Source organism: Rhopalosiphum padi, chromosome 1 (assembly GCF_020882245.1).
Source record: "Rhopalosiphum padi isolate XX-2018 chromosome 1, ASM2088224v1, whole genome shotgun sequence".
NCBI lineage: Eukaryota > Metazoa > Arthropoda > Insecta > Hemiptera > Aphididae > Rhopalosiphum > Rhopalosiphum padi.
Genome location: NC_083597.1, coordinates 75,134,944 through 75,162,692, shown reverse-complemented (window position 1 = coordinate 75,162,692; position 27,749 = coordinate 75,134,944). Strand labels below are relative to the sequence as shown.

Here is a 27,749-nt window from a genome sequence, read left to right as displayed (position 1 = left end):
GTGTGTATACATATACACAATACACGATATCGCGCGCATGTTATAATGTAATATTATAATAATATACGCGTCCGAATCGATTATACGCCGTCAGCAGCTCCAAAAATAAAACGAAAACGATGAGGACCCCGCATACAATATCGCGTGTGTATGTGCGTGCGTGTGCAATAGATGTTTGCGGCGTGTCAAGATTTATTGGTCGGTGCTTGTAAAACGGTCCTACTGAACACAATATTGTCGCTCTCCACATGACGTCAGTCGGGGTTTTTAATAATGGAATCGTACGACGAGGTTAAAAAAATAAATTCGGTATAAGAACAATGAACTGACGAATTTTTTCTTATATCCCATACACACATAATGTACCTACAACAGTATACACTCCGCCGGAGTGGGACCGCCTCCATAGCTATACGGATAGCTTCGCGCATCATTTTTCACGTGTCAGATCCTATCAAGGTATTAAAACGTTATTATTGTACGTGGTCAAATATTAATAACGTCGGCGCGCGCGGTGTGCATTCCAACGGACAGCATTCTCGTGCGCCGGACAGCTATACGGCGGGGCCGTGTCAATACATGACTGATAGGGTAAAAACGAAAAACAATCCGTGATCTACATATACACATACCTACTACAATAATAATATAAGTCCATATCAAAACACTGAACGCGTGCGTTTCAATATAATCTATAATAATATTAGGATAATATCATGACGTTATAATATAGGACCTGTCTCTATTACACTGCGATCTTGGGTTTATGAAATGACCGCGGCTGCAGCAGCTGTCTATAACTAATCCGACTGTATACTTATATATTATGGTATACAACGATCAAACGTACCTAGTAAAATACGGACCCCGAAGCAAATCAAAAAATAGTTTTATCATTCTGGATTTTCATTTCAATCTATTCGAGTATATTATAATAATATAGGTATTTAAATAAACACTGTCCAGTAAGATAATATGCCGTGGCCAGAAAAAAATCGGCTTTTCTGATATATATAATATAATATTATATTATATTATATTATATTATATAACGTGATATCCTGTCATAGTAGCACCAAAAAAAAAAAAAAAAATCACATAATATTGAGTTTTTTATTATATAAATAGTTAAATTATTCCATGTTTTTAGTAAGTAGCCCTATAAATAACACCAGCAATGTAAAATAGGTATAATAATATTACTAGTTAGAGTATTGCATGTAATTGAATAATCACTCCATCATAATCTCTCGCCTATGTTGACAAGACGTATGTACAAGTTTTCGGAACGAATAAAATAAAACCTATCTTTGTCCGCATAATAAAATTGTGTAGGTACCTAAATTACTAAATAAGCATATTTTTTTCACTATAATAATTATTAGTTATTTCTACTATACCTATTCTCGCATACTTACAGTATTGTAACCACGCAAAACGGCACAACGAATATTATAATGCTGATTTAATGTATCCTGAACAAACGAGTTGAACAAGCGATTTCATTAGCTATGACAAATACTATTTGTTTCACTTGGATAGTTATACTCGCATTCCCTACGTGGATCCATAATATACAAATAATTGATCGTATATAGTTAGGTACAACGTGTCACTGTCCCAATGGTGTTTAACTGTTTGACTGGTTTGTTGGTTGGTTGATGACACATACTGCACCGACCGGATTTTCGTATAGTAATCACTCAAGTGGGATGTTGGTTAATCGGAGCTGATTACATCGTTTTTAGTAATTTAACCGAACCGATAGGTTCGTTAAAGGTGTCATCTTGTCATCTATACTAGAAAATCTAACCATCATACTAGAACGTGCATTACATATAATACAATATACTATACATATAATCATAAAAATCCTACCATCTATCGAATATAGTTTACTAGATTAATAATAATTAAATATAATTAATTATGTATTATGTAAGGTAATTCTTTTAACAGAGAAAACTTAATAGTTTTTACCTAGTTTGATGCACTTATATTGTATATTGTATGTTATACCACTGATTATACTGTGTATCTATAAATAAATATAGGTACTGAAAAACATTTTTTTATAAAGAGCTCAAAAATTAAATGTTTACATATTTAAACAATAAATGTAATAACACTACTTATGCGATTTAAAACCATATTATATTAAGAATAGTAATATGTATAATGTTGTTTTTTACGTGATGAACCCATTAATGAAGAATTTTAAAAGTTAAAAAAAATATGAATATTTACGTAAAAACACGTGCTTTTTATTATTTATAATCATCCAAATCGTCGTTCACGTTCTTATACTGCTTGGGTGCATATTATAATATTATGTACCATTGATTATAAATACTAATATAAATATATGTATAAAAAAGATATTAATTCTTTTTATTATCGATTGTTTTCTTTTCATTAAGATCAGATGATTATATGCATTAATAAATAACATGAACAATAATGAATGAATAATGCACTCCTCTGGCATTTGTAAACAATAAGTAAAAACAATATTATTGTAATTAAATTGTTATGTATTTTACTTATATTAAGCCGTACAAAATGTGCATTCAACTATTGAACTATTTGAACTTTTGAACTTGTATAAATAATTTTAATACTGTGGACTTGTACTTTTTTTTAAATTTGTATTTTCACATTATTTTTTTAAAGACAAAATTATTAAAATTGTTTTTTACAATAAGGCATACCTATTACATTAAAAGTTTATCTGATACTGTACAGCTGCAATTCGTGATTATTTTTAAACTATCACTTAATGTAAAGATAAATAAATACAACATAGAATACCTATATATCTAAATACATAATAATCATAATTAATTATAATCCCACAAATATTTTCACTTTTTTTTAAAACTATTTCCCGGGTCGATAATAAGATTTATACATTATGTTAAGTTATTCATCAATAGTGGAGGCTCAAACTCTATACATCTAAACATCTTCACCTACCTGATTATATCCATGAACCTGGTTGGGCGAAAAAATAGGAAATTATCGTGATTTGTATACAAATTGCTGAAATGAAATAATTATAAATTAATCTGTATCCACTCGCAAGGTAAGTTTTATTGAAATTCAAATTTTAAAATACATCATAGTTGTAAGAACCTTTTGCATTAATTTGACTATGATTAAATTCACTAAAATGAGAACAATAATTAATGCTTACCGAGGTCGTACCTAGTGGGGAGGTACAACCCTAATATGTATATTAAGTAATTTGAACCTTTTTGCTTAGCGCCTGTTACATTCAAATTATAATTATTTCCGTGGTATTCTTTTTGAATTAATTGTTGAACAAATTGTAGTGTTTGGTTCATTTTTATTAATTTCGTCGAAATATGACATATACTTTTGTGTAATACAATTTATCTTGTTTTTAAACAGTTCATGCATACAATCATTTTGTGTATTATTATAAAATTGTTTGTTAGATATATTGCAACACAAAACGTTTGGGGATATTGAGTTATTGTTTTCACGATTATCTTCATCATTTTTCTGACAACATGGACTAGTGTTATTTATATCAGAAGACATGTTTCCTTTGTCTAAGACTTTACATTTTACATGTTTTTCAAAGCATGGTTTATACATTTTCTCGCATATTCTACTATTCTCATCTTTTCTATGATTAGATACTTTTTCTAATTTTTCACTCAAAATTTGAGGTGTTGAGTGTTTTACACAAACACAATTGCATGAATAGTCTAATTTTGATAATTGACTCATTTGATTCTCATTTTTTTCTCTGCACAAGATGTCCTCGATTTCTTTTAAAAGATTGCAAACTTTATTTAATCTAACTTTTATTTCTTTTGATATCTGTCTATTGTTCATCTTTCTGAATCTAAAAACTTAAAAACCAAAATTAGTAAATTAGTATTAACTAAAAGCAACATTTTTTTTCAATTGCATTAGTAATATTATTTTATATTTTGTTTAGTAAACCTAAACTAGGTAAGTATTTACATTTAATAACGAATAACATGAATTACCTGTGTTGTAATAAAGTGAAAAATTAAAAATTGTAATCTAATTTGTTTTGTTTGTTTATGTAATGTTGTCATATTAGGTTATGTTATGACTAGCCACTTATTATAATTTTCAGATGTCAAATGTCTCACGAGATTTTAATCTAAAAATAGCAAAGTTCATATTTCGTATTTATAATTATTGCGTAGGTGTATCTATATGGCAGAAAATTAGTTATATATTACAGCGATTTGTATACGTACCATGGTATTATATAGCATTAGATTATCGTAAAATTGTATAAAGTAAAATAAGTAATATCAGTTTATGTCATAAATATACAATTATTTTGATTATTAGTTTAAGCTATTGGTAACTAATAAATAATAATATATTATACGTATATACATAATATTAAATTACATGAATACAATACGAGTTAACTTGCATCAAGTTGCTTGTATATAAAAACGACCACTCAAAAATCACAAGAAAATGCATATTATTTTATATTACTGCAGTGGTGTACTAAATTATAATAATAATAATATTATTCTATATATACTATTATTGAGAGCGGAAATCGTAAATTTCTTACAACCGATTGTGTATAATCTTATATACCTATATACAGCTATTAAATAATATATTTATATTTGATTATTACAATATAACTATTATTTGGTATTTTAAGTAACTACGGCTCTATGGGGTAATTTAGGTAATTGTCATTACCCTGTGTACACAGGATCGGTTAGTTGGGTTGGGTAAACACAGCACCTCATGTCCGTGGGAACTGTCGTCGAAAAGACAAAATTAACACGTTTTCGCCGTTCATCTTTAAATAATAATACTTTTACGACGTTTCGGGCAAATATTGATTTCCAGTTTGCTGACATTGAACAAACGACAGATAAGTCGGTCTTCAACACCAAAGAAACGTTTCCGATGTATTTATTATTCGATTTTTCTTTTCGTGTTATAATAGTTTAAGCCGTAAAATAACCGAATAAACGTATCTATTATTCATTAATAACAAACAAGACACTTCAATTACAATTAAAATTGATAATGCAATTTTTATATTATGAATATCGTACAATGATAATCGTAATTATTATTTTCTTTCGAAATTGTTCACCATTGTCTATCTTTCTGATTTGAAGGCTCTATAGTCTATAGTCTACAATATATGAAAAACATGTTAAAATTAGCGTATATAATTAAATAAGTAATTCAAACTTTAACTGTATACATTTTTTGTTCTCTAGATATATAAGTACCTACGTACGTCGTTATTTACCTAGTATTTAAAATCTTTTGATGTGAAACATCTAATGGCGCGGTACGGTAGTGAGACTGACTGTGGCTCGTCGGCTCAATTCGCCGAAGCTCGGCAAAAAATTTATAATAATAAAAATAATTAAAAAAAAATTAAAATTAAAATTAAATAATAATAATAATTGTTATAATAATTTTCAACATTATTACAAAAAGAAAATTGTTGATGATTCACATCTGCCAGGCGTCCCGCGACGGCTCAATTTTGATTTTTATACCATAAACTATAGATACTATAATCTGTAATGAAACATCGAATATAGTGATATATTATAATACGTAGTAGTTGCGAGTAGTTGTGATAAAATAATAATAACAATTATTTGTCAATACAAGTAATAAGTTTAACCACTGTAATATAGAATGACAATAACAATAAATTCATTTTATATGTACCTATAATAACTAGTAAGTTCTAAGGAAGTACCTACATAATATATAATAATGTACAAGTTCATATAGGTACATAGGTACGTTCAACCAAGCGCTATTAAAGTGGTGAATATGTATTTAGATTGCATTATTACAATGCACGACGATGTGAACCTGTTGATTTTATAAAACCTAGTGAATTTTGGATATTTTGTATAATTTTTTATTTTGTTTAAATTTGTAAGTGATTAATGATTATATATGTTGATATTCGCTCTGTATATACCAGTTATTAGCTCGTTTTCAATACTTCATTTTAAAATAATTTAACTTCTTTGGTACGTAAAATGATTCGTCGTGACATTTTAAACTGAAATATAATATAACAGTATAATAAACTTTAAAAATTACAGCGGTTATATTGAAATATACACCTATTACATAGTGGTAGTTTTTTGCAAACCCTCCTGTAGCAGCTTTTACCGTTGTCCGATTCTATGTGTATATCGATAATTAATACATATAGATAATAGTGATAATACCTACAATTATAGGTACAATGTAATATTATACATTTATAAAAGTGACGACGTGCCTTATTTACTTGTCGTCATGCCATACCTATGCGCGGCTTAGGCAGCGGCACATAGGGGGTCTCATAATAATATTATAATATTATATACGTGACAAATGGCTGCCAAACTGGTCTCGCTCGTCGCGCGCGCGCGTATTATTATTATTATTATTATTATACACGTTATATCCACTGGAGACTGCATTCCGACCCGGTCCGCGAATAATATGTCACGTATATGTGTGTAAGTGTCTCTTTGTGCGTGTGCGAAACGTATCATGTAATGTGTGTATGTGTGTGGCGTGTGTGGTGCTATAGTGCAATTCGAGTGCATAATATTATTATTATTGCATTATCATGTAGTGGTTTAGGTAAATATTATAATATTATTAAAATAATATGCTACGGCGTACGATGATTTAAAATGTTTAATGCGTATACACTGTACATGTGCATATTATACAATATATATATCATGCACAGTATTTGTCATCGTTATAAGATTATGTACTGCCCGCAAACGTCTATAACTTTTGTTTATTATTATATTATTATCACTATTAGTATCATTTCTCGCCCACCCCACCCTACAGCGTGTTATATACGTACATACTTACCACCGGGCACCGACCGCAAGCCGGTCCTCCGTTCGTATTGCTTACACATGAGTTATAAGACTAATAGTGTAGTCTATATCATAATAGCTGCTATGTGTGGGCAAAATCGTTGCGGCCACCGCGTGTGTCATACTACCGGACCCACACGCAAAAGCGCGGCGAGGTCCGTGTCGTTAGATATTTTTTAATCGCTTATTTTCGCCCGTTACAGCGCAACAATATTATAACAGCCACAGACGCGATTATTCATGCGCGCGCCGGCGTTGTCTAAATATTTGGATCGCGTGATCCGAGAGAAAAGCCGGCGGTGTATACAATATACCGCGTATGTGTGTGTGTGTGTGTGTGTGTGTGTGTGTGCGTATAAAATAAAAATAATAATAAATAAATGTCGCGATCACGATATGGGTACTACGCACATGTTATATATACCTATACAGTCTTACTACCGCCGCGATTTTTTTTTTTTTTATTGGCCACCGTCACGCGTTCATATTATAATATAATATATGTGCTCTTATGATATATTTGTATTATTACCTACTTACACTGTAGTTCTACACGTGTACATACATACGCGATAATAATAATAATATATGTTTCACGCACAAGGCTACCGGAAAGGGCCACGCGGGACGTCGCCACTTCTGATGGGTTTATCGTCCTACAACGGCGGCGACGACCACACGACGGACGATGCAGGTCTCAGAATATAATATAATAATATAGGTAGGTCGCGCCGACACGCGAAACCCGCTGCAAATCACACTGCTGAATAGGACTGCGTCACGAGAGGTTTTCTGTTCGAGAGCCAAATATACATTTACCGTTTATACATTTTAATGATCCAATGTTCACCGTTTTCATTTAGATCGCGTTCCATGATGACGTATGGTCACGCGTATATTATAAAATAATATGTTTACTGCGAACAGAACCGCGAAATGCGGTAGGTACCTATACATATTATAGTTTTTTTTAAACTATTCTACTCGCAAACTGTCTCAATGTTATATGCATGATTAGTATTATATTGAGAGAAAAACATATATTGTGCAACCTACACACTTTAATATACATCTATATATATCTGCCACATTATATGATTTATACACGGCTTATTCATAAAATACTGAACACAACTCTTCGATATTCCGTTTCTAACTAGGTATATTTTGCATTATTAGCAGCTATTTTCTAAGACACAATATTGTACATGATAAAATATGCTTGTATGATAATTTTCTGTCCACGAAATTATTTTGGCATAGTCTGCATAATATTCTAAATAAATTTAGTGTAGTGCGGACATATTATAAACATACTTTATTTGTGATATTTCGACTTCCCGGCTGTATAATATAAGTATTATAATACATAATATATGATTTACCCGTGTTATTTATATTCTTTGAAATTGACAATAATATATGTTCTTGTTACTTTTTTTAGCTCTGTAAAATGTTTTTATCAACTCTATATTGGTGACTCCTGATTGGTTACACGTATCTAAGTACGTATTCGCTGATTTAATATTATAAATTATATTTTTGCTCTTACCGAGTTGTATCGCTATGATATATAAACCGTTTTAAATTATTGCTTCCAAATATAATATATATTTGTACTGTGATTTATTACAAAAAAATAAACCAGTTTAACACATATCCAATATTCTGAATGTGATCAGTGACGTCACATATTCTACAACTCAAAGTCACTCGATTATCACTTAGGTAATCGAAACATTAATAACAATAAAACGGTCCCTTTACGAGCCAATCATTCTTGTAGCGAAAAGCATCAGCGATGCCGGTTCTTTGTATCAGCAGCAGCGTGCGCGTGTATTTATAGTATGTACCTATACCTATTATTATTAAGTGTACGTAGTAGCGGTTTCGATTTTACATTGTAAACACGCGAATTATTGGGGGGAAATGTTGCAAACGTTCCAAACGCCGTCGGCGGCGTTTATGAGGTATCCGTAGACCAGACAGTGGAAGAATTCAAAAAACATTTAATCATCGAACTGCCAACCAATACGGCAGTTTTGCCACCCGCCGACAAAGAACCGGCTAAAAACACTTCTTCATCATCATCGTCGTCGTCGTCATCGGGGAAACATTAGACGGTTTATTAGTTCTGTTAAACACCGGTCCCTCGCGGCATAACCACAACCATCGTATAAATACCGATTCAGACCGATGAGCGCTTCTACAGTAGCAGGGCGTGTCCGCGCGGGCAGACGAAGGGCCGCGAGAGACCCGCAAAGACCCCTGTGGTCACCCGGCTGTGCGCTCCCCGCTGGTTCTCTAATTAGCTTTTTTTCCCGTCCGCTCTGACGGCCAAGAAAAAAAAGCAAGCGACTTCTTCAATTGGCAACACAACACGTATCTATAGGTAATAATATAATATAACACATAACCCCTCGAACGTCATTTACCGCGGTCCCAAGCGTAGCCATTAATCATAAGATATGCCTTTCAGTTTTTTTTCTCTAAAACATCCACAATTTGGTTACGTGTACACGGCGGCGGTGCATATAAGCACATTATGCTAATTCGATAATAACGCACATAACCCTATATATATTTATATATACATAGTACACACTCACCGCGTGGCGCCCGAAAACCATATGTTTCGCACCCGTCGTCGTCGAAGATGAGAACATTTCGCCGTCATCATCCTGTCGCTTCAGCAGCGGCAGCAGCTAGAGAGAGAATTCTGCCACGTATTCTGTCTGCTCCGGCGGTGACGTCGTTTTCATTTATCTTGAAGCACGTATCTTATATATAAACCACATACGGTTAGGTTGGTAGGCAGTGCATACACAATATATGTGTATAAATGGCCCGCACAATACACCTTGCTTATATCGACACAATGGGACCACTAATTTCCGATTGTTTTGATAAGCGATCGATCGACCGACTGGTGATGCATATTATACAACAATTGATATACATCAAATAACGCGCACGTATTAGGATATACGAGAAATAACAACTTGTGGCAGATTGAATAGCAGGCTAGCTGACTGGTACAATAAGAAATAAAAAAGTATAAAAAGAGAAAGAAAAACACATAAGGTACGTATCGGGACGGGTTCACAATTTCTAACCCCCGTCATAATTGTTGCCATTGGGTCAATATTTCAGGCTGAGAATTTTTTATTGCCAAAAATTAACAAGGTTGGAATTCTATTTTTTAATTTAATAAAATAATAATTTGTTCAGAAGTATTTTAAAAATATAATAATGATGAAGCACCTTTTACTTATTGTTTAAAAAACATTTTCAATATTTAATATAGATATAAATGGATAACGCCGGTTTCAGCCAAATTATAAATAAACGTCATTCATTTTTCTGTCAGTTATAAATTATAAAATTTCAAAGTTTGGGATATGTAGTTAAATAATAAATGTAAAAACATACAACTATTTAAATCATTACGCATGATTTTGCAAGTTATTATACAAGTACAATAAAATTATAAAGATATTGATTAAATCATTCAAAAAAATTACCAAGACAAAATATATGATATTTAAAGATACACTTGATCACTTCATAATATTATTGTATTATTATCGATTATTATGATATACTTAAAATCACACGATCAGATAAACCATATACTTATTTATGCATTATATATATTATAATTTTTATATTTTATGTTATTTCATTATATAAACAATATTTTTAATTTCTGAAATATTATCGGACCATTTAATCTATATTATTGAAACGAGTCACCGATAATCGGGATTTGTCTCTGTGTACCGCCAGGCCAGTCCATCCCTGGCTATTGCACGGATGACAGACTCCAGTCAGCTAGTCAACACGGTAATTAATCTTATAAGTTATAAATTATAATGTATAGGTGTATAGACAATATTATTGTGCCACAGGCGCACGGCTGTGTCGGCGAAACTAACTTGAGTAAATTTTTTGATTTGTTTAGGGAATTGCCTTGACCAACGACTATATATTATATTATTGTATCGGCGTATCGCTATATAATATATATTATACATTTATAACATATTGTTCGGCAAGTTATCGTGGCACATAATAATATATTGTGTCTTCCGGGATCGTGTGTGCAATCGATGTACGTATATATTGTTACGCGAGTGGTTTCGACTTCGGGGCGACAAACAATATATTGCCGTTGTTTGTTCAAACGGACTGGTTTTTGTGTGTAAATTCTTAAATCTTATATTTAATTTGTCACAACTATGCTTATCTCAACAGTAGATATATAAAAATAACAGTTTTCGAATTTAAATATCCATATAGTATATAATATATATATATATAGTATACACATATATAAATATTCAAAAAAGATCCAACGAAAAATAATTATGAACATTGAACACTATAAATATTATAATATATTCCTTAAATTAGTGTATGTTTTTCAAATTTCGTTGTAACTTGTAGGCAACATTGATTTACATTGCACGTCTTATAAAAATCTTGATGTATATAAAGATAAAACCCGAAAAAAAAAATCAAACGGTCAGTGTAACTACGCTAACCCGTAGGTCCACAGAGGATTTATTACAGGTCAAACACCCTAATAATTCGGTAAGACTATAATAATATGTCGACGTATTTATTATAATTGATATGACTGCAGTCTATCTACAAGTTACTGGTATTACGTAACAAGACGAGTTTAAGTATTATGTTTTTGACAAGTTATATACATTTGAATAAACTATAAATGCTGAAATTTTAACTACATGTCTACATATATGCATCTATATAAATAGTCGTTAATTTTCTATTATTTATTAAAAACACTAAACCAATATGCTAACAATGAATGTAATAAGACGTCAATACCAGCTTTATCGATCATTTGTATCCCTTATTAGTTATTATATATTAAAATAAAAATTCCTAAATGTTAATCAATTAGCTTTTTAATTGCTTCATGTAATATATTATTTCATTGTGTATATTATTTTAACTATATAATATGTGTATTCATTTGGAACGGATTTCTATTTTCTTCATTCATTGTACAAGTATTCTACACATATCTTACATGTCGTGACAATACATATAACAAACGTTTATTGCGGAGAATATAGTGCGTGATCAGCGTTAGGTGTTATAATAAAATGATATATGCACAAGATAATTGAATTAATATGCGCCTTTTAGTTATAAACATATTATGTAGATCAAAAGTTGACGATGGTTAATATCATGGTCACATATCGATCGTCCAGTAGACCCATAAATTACCGTGTTCATTATAACATTTTCCAATTATTCGGAGCGTCGGTTACCGGCTCACCGGGGGGCCTTCGAGGAGCCTGAGGCCACTGGAACTCTACATACTCGTATAATATGTATGTGTGTATATTGTTTTTATTTTCGTGTTATTTTTTCATTTTAATCGTATATCTGTTCGAAAACCCATGATTTATCACGAGGCTCCGGTTTACATTGTTTCTCCGCAACATTATCTACACGGGCGAATACGTCTTGTATGTTTTGATTCCCCAGCCTCCGGGCGTACTATATACCATAAGTCAATTGACTCGAAGGAAAAAAATGAAATAAAATTATTATTATTATTATTACGAAAGGGAGATTAATATGACACTTTGGCATCCGTAAAAACTCGTCATTCCCACGATCTACTACGAAATATATCGTATAGTTATTATAATGCTATGGAATTTCAAAAATGGTTATAGCGTGAAAATAATAATATTATAATATGTATGTTAGAATATATACATATACATATATATATATAGTAAGAAATAATATACGCGTATGTTACACGGTCAAATTCAATAAATATAAAACATGTTCACTACATATTCGGCATTCCGACTGGGATCAATATACCTACCTATACCTTTGTACTTTTAATGTTTTTATTTTCATATATATATTGTTTACAATAAAAAGTTAATTATTTGGTATACTATCATTTGGTAACAATAATATCTACAATATCTATACAGGGATACAAAATCACGCGTAAGTGTAAAGTAAAACGCATAAAATTTCAAACGACAGTAGTAGACTCACCAGCCGTACCGGCTGATACATGTATAGGTACCTATAAAATTCATATAGTAATCGTTCTGGTATAATAAAAATGTAGGTACATTAATAACCACACGTAATACATTTATGATATTTCGCAATACCATATATGGCGGTGATCTTCTTCGTCGAAAATCCTATATTATTTCGTATGTGCAAAATAGAATATTCTTACGAGTATACATATACAATATACCTACCTATTACCTATTACCTATCTACATACAATATTATAGTATTATGCATATCGTTTGCTTAAAAAAATAATTTGTAATTTGAAAATGAAATTTCGAGAATATTGCCCTACGGCAGCACAGAACGAAACAAAAAATAAAAGAAATAAAAACGAAGACGTAAAAACAAACAGCTTGTCTCGTGAGAAGTTTGCGGCAGACTATCGAAGATATGTATAGGTACATATACTAATGAACGTGCGCCCCGTCGTGTTTAATGATCTATACAGAGAGGGTGCCCCTATTAAAAGGCGGCTACCGCCACCCGGAGCCCTTTTTGTCTTCTTTATATGATCCGTTTAATATCCAATGAATATTTTAAAAGAATAGACAAAAAGATCGCGGGGGCGCGAGGATGGTTGAAAAAATGTTAAATCACGTTGGAATGTTGATTAAAACGCATAATATTTGGAGGGCAGCGTTTGGTATGTACTTATATTATTATATGCTGTGTTATCGTAGTTGTAGTGTACATGCGCAATTGTGACAGCATTATTAACAAGCGTCTATAAAATTAATGATGACTAATTTTTTTTTCCAACATAACTATATACCTACCTAATGTGCGATCAATGGTCTCGTAAGTCGTAGTTTAATATACACGATTAGGTTCATTATTGTATTAGTACAGCACGCGCGTTAAAAGAATGCTCGTATTACAATACAACGATAATTATTATAACTTTGTAATAATTATGATCGAATCAAAGTATAATAGAAACCTGCGCTTCACGCGATAAAATACAAGATTACACATGTTATCAGTTCAAATAACTTACTGTATATTATATATTATATCATTCATCAATATCGATTGAAATATTAAATGATAACGAAATGTGTTATGTGGAAATTTTCTGCATGGGACGTGAAATTAACTGTATTATTACGTTTTTTCATTAACTAGATACCTCTTGCAACGATATTTTTCATTACTATTTACTGCGTGTAAATCTCATTTCCACTTGCATGATATAGAGAATTTAAAATAAAATAATAACAAAAAGGAACGAAAAAATCAAAATAAATTTCTTATAAAATATACAGCAGTAGTATAGAATAAAATGTATATTATATTATTATATTGTATCACATGAAATCAATTTTATTCAAATTTAAATGTATAACAATAGCTTATAAGTTAACAATTGATATAGTTAAGTATTTTAAAATTTATTATATATGTATATTTTGTTTTTAGTTGCCGTATTTTGTGTAATTATAAAAAAAAAAAAATTATTATTGTTGAATTTTGTATAAAAAAAAAAAGTAAAAACCATTATTATTTCGTATAATTTTATAGTCGGACGATATATTATAACATATGGTATAGGTTCAATATATCTTTGGTCCCCGGATACATTATCCAGCTTGACTGCCCCATATAATCTGAACTTAGAACTTGGTCATTGTACTTATACTTTATTATTGTGTTACGCAATATACCTATTACCTACATTTAAACTCATGCCTCATTTTACCAAGCAAACATGCGGGTCTCGGGGATTATATTTGAATTATTCGAAAACTATTATATATTTTGTATAATATTACCTATATATAAACGTATATTATAATTAATAATATATTTATTAATGCTAGTCAATCCTATCTTCAAACGATGCGCACTAATATTTGCATTTCGACTGTCATATACGCATGTTTATCAACGACCGTTTAAGTCTCCGTGCTCTTGGCACCACCACTGCTGCCGTCGTTTCACCGCGGTGTACGTCGTTTATTATTACGTATGTAATAATATTATACACAGTTCTATGTATACATGCAATTCATGCACTACGGAGTTTCTCTTGCCGTGCCCGGAGGACCACCCTGGATAAATTTAATTAACAATGTCGTCATAAATATATACGGTACATATAGGTATATTTAAAGAGGAAAAAATACACAGTTTTCGTCGCAATATGACGTCTAATGACGTGTGTTTTTTTCTGTTCTAACTCACGATGAATATTCAATATATCAGCCAACGGATTAAAATTGAAATCCACGGCGAGCTGCTGCACTAGTGATCATTATATTAGCACCAGTTTAGGTGACACGTTTATAGGCTCCTGCTGTCCCGCCCGGAACCTCCCGGCGTTCACACTAATAACGTTTTAACAAGGTAGCTACCAAAACGCGCGCAGATTCGGAGAATCTTTATTATTATTTTATATTTTACAACAGCTCCATATTACAATAAACATGTCATAAAAATCGTATATAATGCAACGCGGATGCCTTCTCGCATGTGCCTGAATTGCGTTTTTATTGAATGCCGCCGCCGACCAGAAGTCGTTTTTCTACATTGTCCTCTGAGTTTTTCTTTGTTTTTTTTTTTTTTTTTTTTTAATGAAATATATACCAACGATTTACGATCATTGTGTTCATTTTGGGTTTTCAACAACCCAATATCATAAAATATCATAAATTTAACGATTTATACTTCATGTAGTTGAGGTGCTGCTGCAGGTATCATCGCATACCGAGTAAAACGCACTAAAGAGATACCAAACTCACACTGATGGTTGCAGGACATCACTTACATAAACATATATTCCAACCTATAACATTTCATTATTGTTCAAAATGCGTAGATTATTGTTTTAGAAACATATTTGTAAAAATATTAATTAGATATTGTACATAAACATTTTATAGTATTGGTATTATTTTCTATATCATAAACAAACGGTACTATTAACGATTTTATTTACGTATTAGAAAAAAAACCATAAATTTGTTTGACCAGTGAAAAATGACTATAAAAATAACATATATCATGGTTTAGTTATTTGTTTTTACGCTTTAGTTTAGCCCTTACCCAACATTTTAAACCTTGTGCGTATTATATATATACAAGCAATATTAAATTGTGGTTTACTATATTATATGTTCTCTACTGAGAATTGCCTAAAGATGCCGATAACCACAGATTTGCGGTGTGAATGTCATAAAAGGGAATTTTATATATACCATCATTTTTATGCCAGTTCAATGTTTATTGCTTATAAAAACACCAAACATTCTAAGAGAAAAACGAAGTTTTCACAACAAAACGATTCTGCGAACCTATATGAGTGAGTATTACATATAATATATACATATTATTTAGAAAGTCTAAATTATTTAAGCTTACGCGATTATTAATTTATATTTGTATATATTATTATAACATAATTTATTAGTAGTTATTTATCTACTGAAAAGTAAATAAATTTCAATAGGTATTTACATTTAGGTTTGATATACCTGCATAATATATAATATAAACAATATATGCATATAGTTTTAATTTTTAATGTCGTTTTAACTATATATATAGGTGCACTAGGTGCAGTATATATATATATATATATATATATAGGTAATTCTACATATAATTCATCTTGACGATACATATATAAGCAACGTATAAGCAACAGCGATGTACCCTTTGACGTATTTATATATTTTAATGCATTATATAAGTAGCGTCAAAAAGAACATTGGAGTGTAGTTATAATATTTTTATTTCCGTGTACATTATTATTATACAGTGTACACACATACACACGCGCGCGCGCTGATATTTGTATACTATATGCACTATGCACTATACTATACCATTATAGGTTTGTTTATATGCCACACATACAGCACATAATATACGCATGCCTATAAAGAAATCGCCGATACGACCGAGCGAGCGGATTTATTGAACGTGGTCTGACAATATTTGATATAAAACCGAGTATTTACAACGTCTGCGGCGGCGACTGCGATCTCGGGCCGGAATGAATCAATGAGCTTCCGATGGGGATTTATGGGCCCATGATGGCGTCTCTCACATTCGTATATACGCGTATTACATATAGGCTACAGGTACCTCGTGTACTTATATCATATAAGCGCACGTTCGGTACACCGCTGACGACGACAAGCTTTGCATACAATTGGTATTTTTATGATTTATTCCTTACGACCGATAATATAATAATGGTTATTCTTTTATTTCTCATGTTATCGGGAGTTTATATATTATTATTATTATTCTCGTGGGCGTCAGACGCGAATACGAGGAGCAACAACCTCGAAAAGAAACGCACTCGTTTCGCAAGCGGATGCGAAACGCGTTCAGTCCTCCTCGGCCGCGTACCTATATACCTATATATTTTTATGGGTAAAAATACGTACATTGCGGCATATATAATTCGCAAAATAGCATATTATATTATGTCGACAGGTTTATATTATATTATACCTCCGTATGTATATTTGTATGTTTATATATAAGTACTATATATATTATATTTACCTAACAACCACCGCGACACCGTGAGCATTGTTCCAAATGCCGACTAAATCGAGCTGCTTCGTGTAAAATCGTATACGTGTGTATTATGTGTGTGTGTGTGTGCTGTGTGAAACTAAAATTATAAAAAGCTTTATGAATTTATATCTCACAGCCGATACAAATTGAAAAAAAATATATTTATTTTAAACTTATAGGTACTTACATAGTATTTACACGTGCTCTTTAAATAAAAACTAATCAGAACTATGCTGTGCATAACTCGATATTTTTTGTTACATAATATTTCATATCATTTATACACGACAATTGTGAACTGATATTATTACATATTTATCCGTTACTTGGATGATGTTAACACATCGCTAGCACATCGCACTTGAAATAGGCATACACAACAACGCAACAAATATTCTGTTTGTGAGTAAGTGATAATTCATACCATAACGACGTCATTGAATAAAATAAATGTCTATGCGTGTAACTAAAGAAAACGTTCCCACACATCGACAGCAATAATTTAACTTTATTGCGATAAAACATAAAATAATATACGTTTTTGTATATATATATATATATATGTGTGTGTATATATGCATTTAAAATCGAATATTGATAAATAATATTCTGTCAAATACGTGTAGTATCTACGAGTTGGATAGCATGTAATATGATTATATGAATAATAATAATAATAATAATAATATATCCATATACACAATAATTTTGTTTTTGAGTTTTTAAAATCGAAATTTTTTTAAATTACAATTGATTTAAACATCATAATCAGTACAAACTAGACTATTTTAGTTTAAATCTCAGTAGACATAGTATATTATGTATAATATAAGTGACAAGTATACTCGAACATTTAATTTTAATATGTCACTAATATTATACAATACATTATATCGTTGATAAAATATTTAAATCTCTATTTTAAACCTAATAATGTTATAACCTTGTTTTTTTAAATGTGTATATTAAGTAAGATCTAATATGTGTATATTATGTTTATATGTAAATTATACTATATTGTATATTTACTATAGTATACTATAGTGTATAGTATATAGGTAACACAGTAATGAATTAGAAATGATGCAGCAACATAATATTACAGGTATAATAGAGTCAGTATATTATATGAGTAAAATAATTCGTATAATTTAAAACCATGTGCTTAATATTACAACTTTGATCCAAATTTATTCAAAATAATATATTATAATATATTTTTGAAAAATATGATTTTTTTTTTGCCTGCAGTATAAAATCAAAATACACAAACGTTATTTGATTTTTGATTTTTAACGGACGATTACAATGTTATCACGTATAAATTATTAAACGATCGATTTTCGTGAGCGTGCTAATAACTGTATGCATACAACATAATATACGCATCATATGCTGTCCCTTTGATCGGATAATGTAACAAAAATATATGATATGATCTCGCGAACCCTTTGATCTATCACCGTTACTCTACAGTGTACGCAAATTATAGTATATTTACAAATAAAAAAAGAATCAACTATAAGAACGATAAAATAAAAAATTGCTTTTGATAACGTCGAAAGATAACGCACGATTGAAAAACTAAAAACGAATTTTGTATAATATAACAATACGTTCTACGCGTATATTATCCATTCGTTCGGGGCGATACAGTCGCGCGAACTATCGCGTCGCAGTCACTATCATCATCAACTACCCGCTGCTCCGCATTGTTTGTTTTTCATTATTTTCCGATCGCCGGGTGCGCGTTTACGGTCTCGTTAATGACGGATAATATACGTACGCGCCTGCAGTATTTTATACTGCACATTGTACGGGTGTACCTATATACTCCTATATATACGTATACACAAATAGTCACGTTTAAAAAATGATTTACCAAAAGAAAGAGCTGAAAAAAAGTAATAACAACACTCCGGTGTCGTCGCGCGCCGGGGGCGTGTTCCGTGGAAATATTATTATATAATATTATGTAGGGCACGCGTTCGGTCGATCGCGAACAGATGGCCAACGTGTGCGTATATATATAGGTGTATAATATGTGTGTGTAGGTATAATGCGCGTTATACCCACACGGACCGTCGAAATTACAGTGATTTGTAAAGACCGAGTAGCGCGTGTACTAGTGTGTGTATGTGTGTGTATATGAATGCGTCTTAGAACGAGAAAATTATACGAGCGTGGTGCATATATAGGTATACGCATATGATAATAATGACATTCCGATACGATCGCGTGCCTGTCGGCCGTAACACTAATATAATATATATACTCATTAATATTATAACTATACACGTGCGTATGTGTGCGTGTAACTCGGTAGCTCTCCATTGCAATGGTAACCGCCTCAGCCCCGAGGTTATAGGACCAACTAGAGAGTATCACCTCAATCGCCTCCGCCACGGTCCAATTATATTATTACATTATTATAGGTACCTTATATGCGGTCCGTCATCTGCGGACTGCGGGTCAGACGATGAGCTTCAGTACATTATGTAATGAAAAAAAAACCAATGTTGTTGGCGTATTATTCACTCGAACGAAAGACCGATATGACTCCGTTTATGAAATGTACCATCGGCGGCGAACGGAAATAATTACACGTACAATTTGACGAAATTAGCTCCTATATACGCGTCGTATCTCTACATAATAAATGCACATTAATACATTATGGTTGTTTATATAATGCTCAGTAGAGACGTATAAACTTGTGTATTGGACATATAATACAATGCGCTCCAACAACTTTTTTGTACACCTATCCATAATGACGAAAAAAAATGCAGTTGATACACAATTAACCACGGTATTAACCTTATTACTTATTTAGTTGAATACTAAACATGTTAGGTACTTGGAATTATTGTGTTGTCTAGCCGAAACTAAATTAATTTCACTTGCAAATAATAATAATGTGTAAACGATATTGTATTACCAACACGGGTAATACGATGATACCTGAAAATAAATTTTCCACCAAAACGTATTTTAAGTACGTATTTTGTTTCAAGTCGATGACCCAAGTGTACCTGTCGTGCGTACCTTTATATACGACTGTGTTATTTTAAATGTCCCGCGAAACGGCCATATATTTACGATATCATTAAATCATAATATGTGTGTTATATGTGGCTTAGTCCCGGCTGCGATCTGTGGAAATCCAGGTCGTATAATATAATACTACACGTTACACCGACCGCGACGGCCGTATGTACTATAATATATACATAAATTTACTCCTCATATAGATTCCGTACTTACGTTCGTATACACATGTGTGTGCACTTTCTAGTCGTCAAATTGTGAACCTATGTATGCAAATAAAATACGACCAGTAAGCGCTCTCATAATAGAATTGTTCGCTATACGCATATATAGGTGTATTATGCATATATATAGTATAAATATATTGGTTAAGCGGTATATATGTATATAGGTATATCGCTACAGAGCTGCCCCCGAGGCTACCGATAAAATATCTGGGACGAGTCGGCGGGAGAATATAATATTATATAGCCTCATGACAAACGCAAACGATAAACAAAATAATGAACAGTTTCAGTTTTATTATGTACCTATATACCAAAAAAAAAATAATAATAATAATAGAAGTAATAATAATAGTATATAACTGCGGTTATAAACGCGCTGTAACAACCATGTTACTCCGCATTGTATATCATAATATGCGTCTGCAATAGTGTAATGTAATGGCATATTAAATATACAAGACATGTTTAGAGATGAACGAGATCGCATTATATTATATACATGTATGTACGTATCATGTATATTCTTTTTCATTTTAAAATATATCACGGAGCGAGTTCATAATGACTGCACAATAATAATATAACCGTTTTACCATAAACCATTGAACAAATTATTATAAAATTAATATGATGTATGTAATGAATAATGATTTTTAAATTTTAATTAAATAACTACAAGAAAATTATGGTTTTCTCATTATAGCTAGACGTATATATTATAATAGGTGTATCTGTATATCGTTGAACACCGTGCGAGTGAGAGAAGCATAGTATCCATAACTGGCGGAATTGCAGAAAGCCGCCAACATAGGTCAGAGGTGTATAATAATAAAGTAAAAGGAAAGAATACAAGTGATTTTTATAATCGTAAACCAAGATAATATATCGTTACCATAGTTTTAAATATAAAATAGAAGATGTCTTATAGGTGATAGGTCGATGAAAAATTATTACAAATTATAATAATATAACACAACTGTCGTTATACATATCGATAATGTCAAATTAAGTCTTGAAATTAAATAGAAATCAATGGATACGTGAGTATAAAAATGTTGTCCAATTTATTTATTAATATACATATTTTATATTCAAAATTATTATCACCGGTTTTATTTTTAGTCAACCGCTTACATATGTCAACGAAAATAAAAACGTTTACGATTTAACGATTATAATATTACCTATACATATATAGCATTTTTGACACGATGATCCTAATCCTTTAATTATTTCAATTCAAAAATTAAAATAATAACATAAAATTAATATCTTATATAATATAATTTTTATACTGCAGTATAGTAACGTAAAAATCCGTTAAAATTGATAATATCATCGGAACGTATATATATATATATATATATTATAAATTGTGTTATTTTATTAGTTATAGTCGTTTATATAATCGTTCCTGTTGTTTTAATAGGTTTCAGAGGTTTATAATATAATTAATTTTTATTATTGTTATAGATAGGCGCTCTTTACGTTTTAAAACGTTAATAATCTTTTATTCCTCATTGACTACCTGCTGATCAGTTAAATCAAATCTTTATTGTTAAGTCTTTAAGGAATTTCTCTTCCGTATGTTTATAATACACATGAGATTTATTAAAATAATAACGTACTTACAACACATTAATTAGTAAATAATAGCTTAGCTTAAGTATATATAATATATATGTATATTATTTATTATAAGAACCATTTAAATTTACAATATTATAGTTCTATTACTGATGGATGTACGTGATATATGTGATTCAAATGTACCTACACAGCAGTTTAAACAATGTTTGAATAACAATTTATATGTTTTCTTTCTTCTTCCCACGTATTATTGCTAATTTTTCTGATGGTAACTTACAGTGTTTTTATAGCCGACACATAAAATCATTTTGGCATTTTTGCGGCGGCAGTGATTTTAAAAACGGATAAAAATTAGTATTGAATATAGTATAGCCAGTGGAACGAGACTAAGCGACCCGGTTTAAAAGATACTATATAATATAATTTATACGTTTACGCTTTTATACAGGTATAAACATCGTGTTTATTTAATTCAATAAATAAAATATACATATAGGTACATAGGTATGTGTTTATTTCAAAGTGTGCAATGTATATAGGTATACAGCAGGTTATGTGCGTGTAATCTGCAAGGCCAACAAAAAATAAAAAAAAATAAAATAAATAAGTACAGTGGTGAGATCAATGCAGCAGTGTATTATATATACGCAATACACATGTATGTTGATTGTATGTACATATGTGGATGTATTGTTGATGTGGATAACAATAATAATAATATGATGGTCATGTTGGAAATGGAACGCGGCGCAGTCATCAACCGTGTAATGGGTTAGGACATCGGGGTTATTCTTTTTTTCCTTTTTTTATTTTTTTATTAGTATTTAGATTCTTACGGTGAACTCATAAAATTCAGAGAAGCGAATATGGTTTTATGATAGGTCGCAGCCGTGAAGGGGGAACGCGAGAAGAGAAACGTATATATATATATATATATATATATATATGAGAACAGTGTATAGGAAATATTATATATAGGCACCTTATATTTGTCGAGCTTTAACCGCCACTATTATTCGGGAAGATCCCCCATTATTATTATTATTGTTATTATATTACTATAATCGTCGTTGTTAATGGTGTCTCCCAGTTTGTCTTCGGCTGCTCATCGAAGGTACTCGTGTATAATATGGGTATATGTGTTGTTGTACAGGTGGTCCACGCGTACAAGAACGACGAGACCCCCGCGGATTGCCGTTTGATCGACTGGGTGTCATTAATATACATATTTTCTTTTTTCATAATGATTTGGACGTACGAGACAGACAGAGAGAGAGTACAAGAAATTAACCATCGTCTCGTCGGCTGCAACCGGTGGACGATTAAACGCGGCAATAAAACCAAAAGGAATTCGGTTCACCGTATACGCACACTGCACTGTGCACACGTATATACATTATATTGTTCTGTACATAGGTACTGCATACGTACTTCATATTATATATCAAATGCACGATAAACCACCCAACAGCATCGCGACTGCAAATATTATATGCGTATAGCGTATACCTTTCATATACATATATATTAATGCACACTGAAAAAATGCACGCAAATATATATTACATATAATATATATATATAAGGCACGACTGAGCAATTAAAAAAAAAAATGTTTACAACCTATGGACGCCATTGTTGTAAGTATATATTATTATTATATAATACAAATGCGCACGCCGAACATCTCGTTAGTGTACGGCAATAATATACAAGTTGCATATATTACATTATTACCGGACGAGGCGAGAGACACACATATAATATTTTACTATTATAATAAACATATATACCTATATTCTTTCATATTATTATATTATTATACTATTTATACTACATTACTTGTTATTGCATAAAAGCGACGAAATCGTTATTATTACATTACACCGGGACACATCCGGATGATGTGCATAATATAACAATATTATTATTATTCTCGACCATAAAATAATATGTATAGAGATACAATACGTGTTTATTATTATCGTCGCGAACATTATGTCTGTATAATATTATTATTATATAGGTACCGTGCAGTTGTTGGCGTCAACGTTTTGCAGAATAAATACGGGCAACGTTTCAGACCGTCGTGGTTGTAAAACACGATTGTAATTGTATACCTATAATATGCGTACCTATAGGCTAAAGTAGTGTAATGAATAGGTGTATACTATACCTAATGTAGACTGCGTGCCAAATACGATATTCTAAATCGCTAGGTGTATGTCCGTATTAAACGTTTATGGTGTGTAATTAGCATATGGCAATAAACCGATATAATATATTATATTATATCATATTTATATGTATTATGTATGAGTATAAACAATCCGCATAAAAAGAATGCTTCGAGAGATTTTGATTTTATTTACACTTGTTATTCAAATCGTTGTCGAACACGTTGTTAATTATTGTAAACTTAATGTCTTAACTGACGAACGAAATGACAAACCAAACCTATTAAATAAAAACGTGTATATTACAAGTTTTAATTGAAGAATCAATATTGATGGCAAATTAGGTATAAGATATGAACGTGAGTTGTAGAACTTTAAAACGATAATATATATTATATATACCTTCGATGTAATATGATATAATTTTAATTTTTTTATCTGCAGTATATGTAAATGCATAGTAAAAATTAACCTTGTGATATTGTAATCTCTCAAAAAAACTGCTTACTGATCATTAAATGTATAATAATAAATAATAATACGATACGATTATCGAGCCTATCGCTGTATTCTTCCGATGATATAATATGTTTACAAATTTGCTAATATTGTGGTATTAAATCATATAATTATACCATAAACTATGTCACATTGTTCATCCGACCAAAAGCGGTTAGATAAGTGTTTTGAAACAAAAATAGGTTTATCGTTCAAGCTCATACACTAAATTATATTATTGTGTTAGTCCTGACTCTTACAGTGATACCTCTTTGTCGATCGTCGTATATATGGATATATTATATCTACTGACATCTTTAAGAACTTTAATGTCTGTACTCTGATGTATACAACCTCTGACTTCGAATATTATTGCGATTGGTATAATATTATTATATGTAAAGGAAGTAACAAAAAACTAAAAAAAACTTACATCATATTATTATTTCTGTATTGCGCGACTACTTATTCACACCCTCGCCCCAAGGTTGTAAATTTGTGCAGACGAGGGGCGACTGCAACTGCAACAGACGTATCTGTATATACTATATATCGAGGTGTATGATATCTTGATGGCGGAGATTGGAGAGGTTTGAGTTTCAGTAATATATTTATCGGTCGCTAAGTACCTATATATATTATATATTGTCACAAGGGTGAGGGTGCACAAGAGATAATTGTCGCCACCCACGGCGAATGTCAATGGCAATTAGTTGCGGACGACGACTCGGTTAACATATAATATATATAAAGGTATATGTATATACTATATATGCACGCCAAACGAGTTTTGCCCCTTTTTGCGTACCTACGCGGTGATTTTGTTACGACAGCGCATCGTTCTAGTGGATTTTATTATTATTTTTTTTTATTTTAAATAATTTTTAAGCTGCTAGATACTCGTATAATATAGAAGGCAATTCAACTGGCAAACATTTATATTAATAAATAAAAAACTATACATTTAACGCAGTAAAGTATTTTCGATAACTATATTCTACATTTACGGGACTGTGTATATATTATAAATTATATTAGACGAATTTATTTGGCTAGAACAACCGAGTTGAACTGGCGCACCTCATTAAGACACGTGTTTGTACACATTACATAATATTATACACAGTACACACGTATGATACACTGTCATATATACACAAAGCACATCTACACCAGAGGACAGAGACACAACAATAAAATTTAATAATAATCGTGTTACCGTATTATATATATAAAATATAATACACGCAATCGTCGTGTGATACTTTGACTCCCTGCTGTAGTCATAATAGTATTATATATGACGACAACGACGACCGACGACTTAACCTACAACGTTATTGCAGCTCGCGGAAAATTAAGCAAGTTCTATTCATCATGCGTAATAACAATAATATATTATAATATATTAATATAATAATTAATATGTTCTATTAAAACATACAATTTTTATCATGGGTATATTTTCTATACATCATATTAGAATTACATGTGCGCTCATCGACGAATACCTACAGTTACCTACGTCAGTCGTTCGTGATTCGACAATACAAATCAATATGATCTATATAGTCTCACAATACACGTCGAGAGATATTTAGGAGGGGGTGAGTGAATAGTTAGGGATCATAGCTCCTACTTAAACTATAACTTAGAACAATTATTGGGAGTTATACTCCATCACTCCTAACCTGCTACCATTACAATTTTAGATTCCAAGCGAAGCAAAGAATGTATTGGTTCTCCAACGTCATTTTTTTTATCTATTTATGTATGTCGTATTGTGATACTAATGTGAATATATATTCCAAATAAGCAAATTATATAGAGATGGATTTAAAAATATTATATTCATACACTATTATTTTATCGTATTTTAATAAATTAATTAGGTACTATTATACATTTACTTACTTACAGGTTATATGAAATAATTATAAAAAAAAACTAGTTATTGAAGGAGGGCTAAGATTGTAATGTTCTTCACTGGATGAGTGTGTACTGTCGCCCCCGGCGGCAAATTATTTAAGAACTTAGAAGCGGTAGCATTACTGTGCAATATAGCAGCTTCCTCAATTTAAAAGCATCATCATTAGAATTAATGTCAAAAGATATGGACAATTTTATCATATCACAATTTTGTTGTAAGGTCGAGATTAAGTTGGTATTTTGTATTTTATTTATAAAATATAATCTAATTATTGTTATTATGATTAATATATATTATTGATATAGGTTTTCATTAAAAGTATATAATTATTTTATATAATTTATAAAACAATATATTTATATACTTGTATAAATATACAAATTGATAGATTTTAGTTATTAGTTATATTAGTTATTACTTTATTACTATTTACTTATGACTAAGACAACTAAAGATTTTACATTATGTATATATCAAATATTGAGTGTTCTTCAAAGCTATTGCGTGTATGCCAATAGTAATCTGCAGTGACATATTTTTTTTAGTAGGGGGACATCAAACTTTACCTAGGGAATCAAAACTCTAAATACGCTGCTGTACAATAGCCCGGTTAATAGGTATACTCAAATACTCAATACATCATAGCACAAGCACCTATGCAGTGTATTCTGTGTGTATAGATGGCGCCTCCACTCCTGCACAAAATAATAATTATTGTTACAAGTAGGAT

The 27,749-nt window shown here is 31.1% G+C and overlaps 1 protein-coding gene across 1 annotated transcript; it reads right to left on the bottom strand.

Moving 5' to 3' along the window:
* Window positions 1-3,288: 3,288 nt before the first annotated feature.
* Window positions 3,289-3,867, bottom strand: LOC132926926 (uncharacterized). The gene has a single exon (XM_060991354.1). It carries the CDS (start codon window positions 3,865-3,867, stop codon window positions 3,289-3,291), a length of 579 nt encoding a protein of 192 aa, XP_060847337.1.
* Between the last annotated feature and the right edge of the window lie 23,882 nt (window positions 3,868-27,749).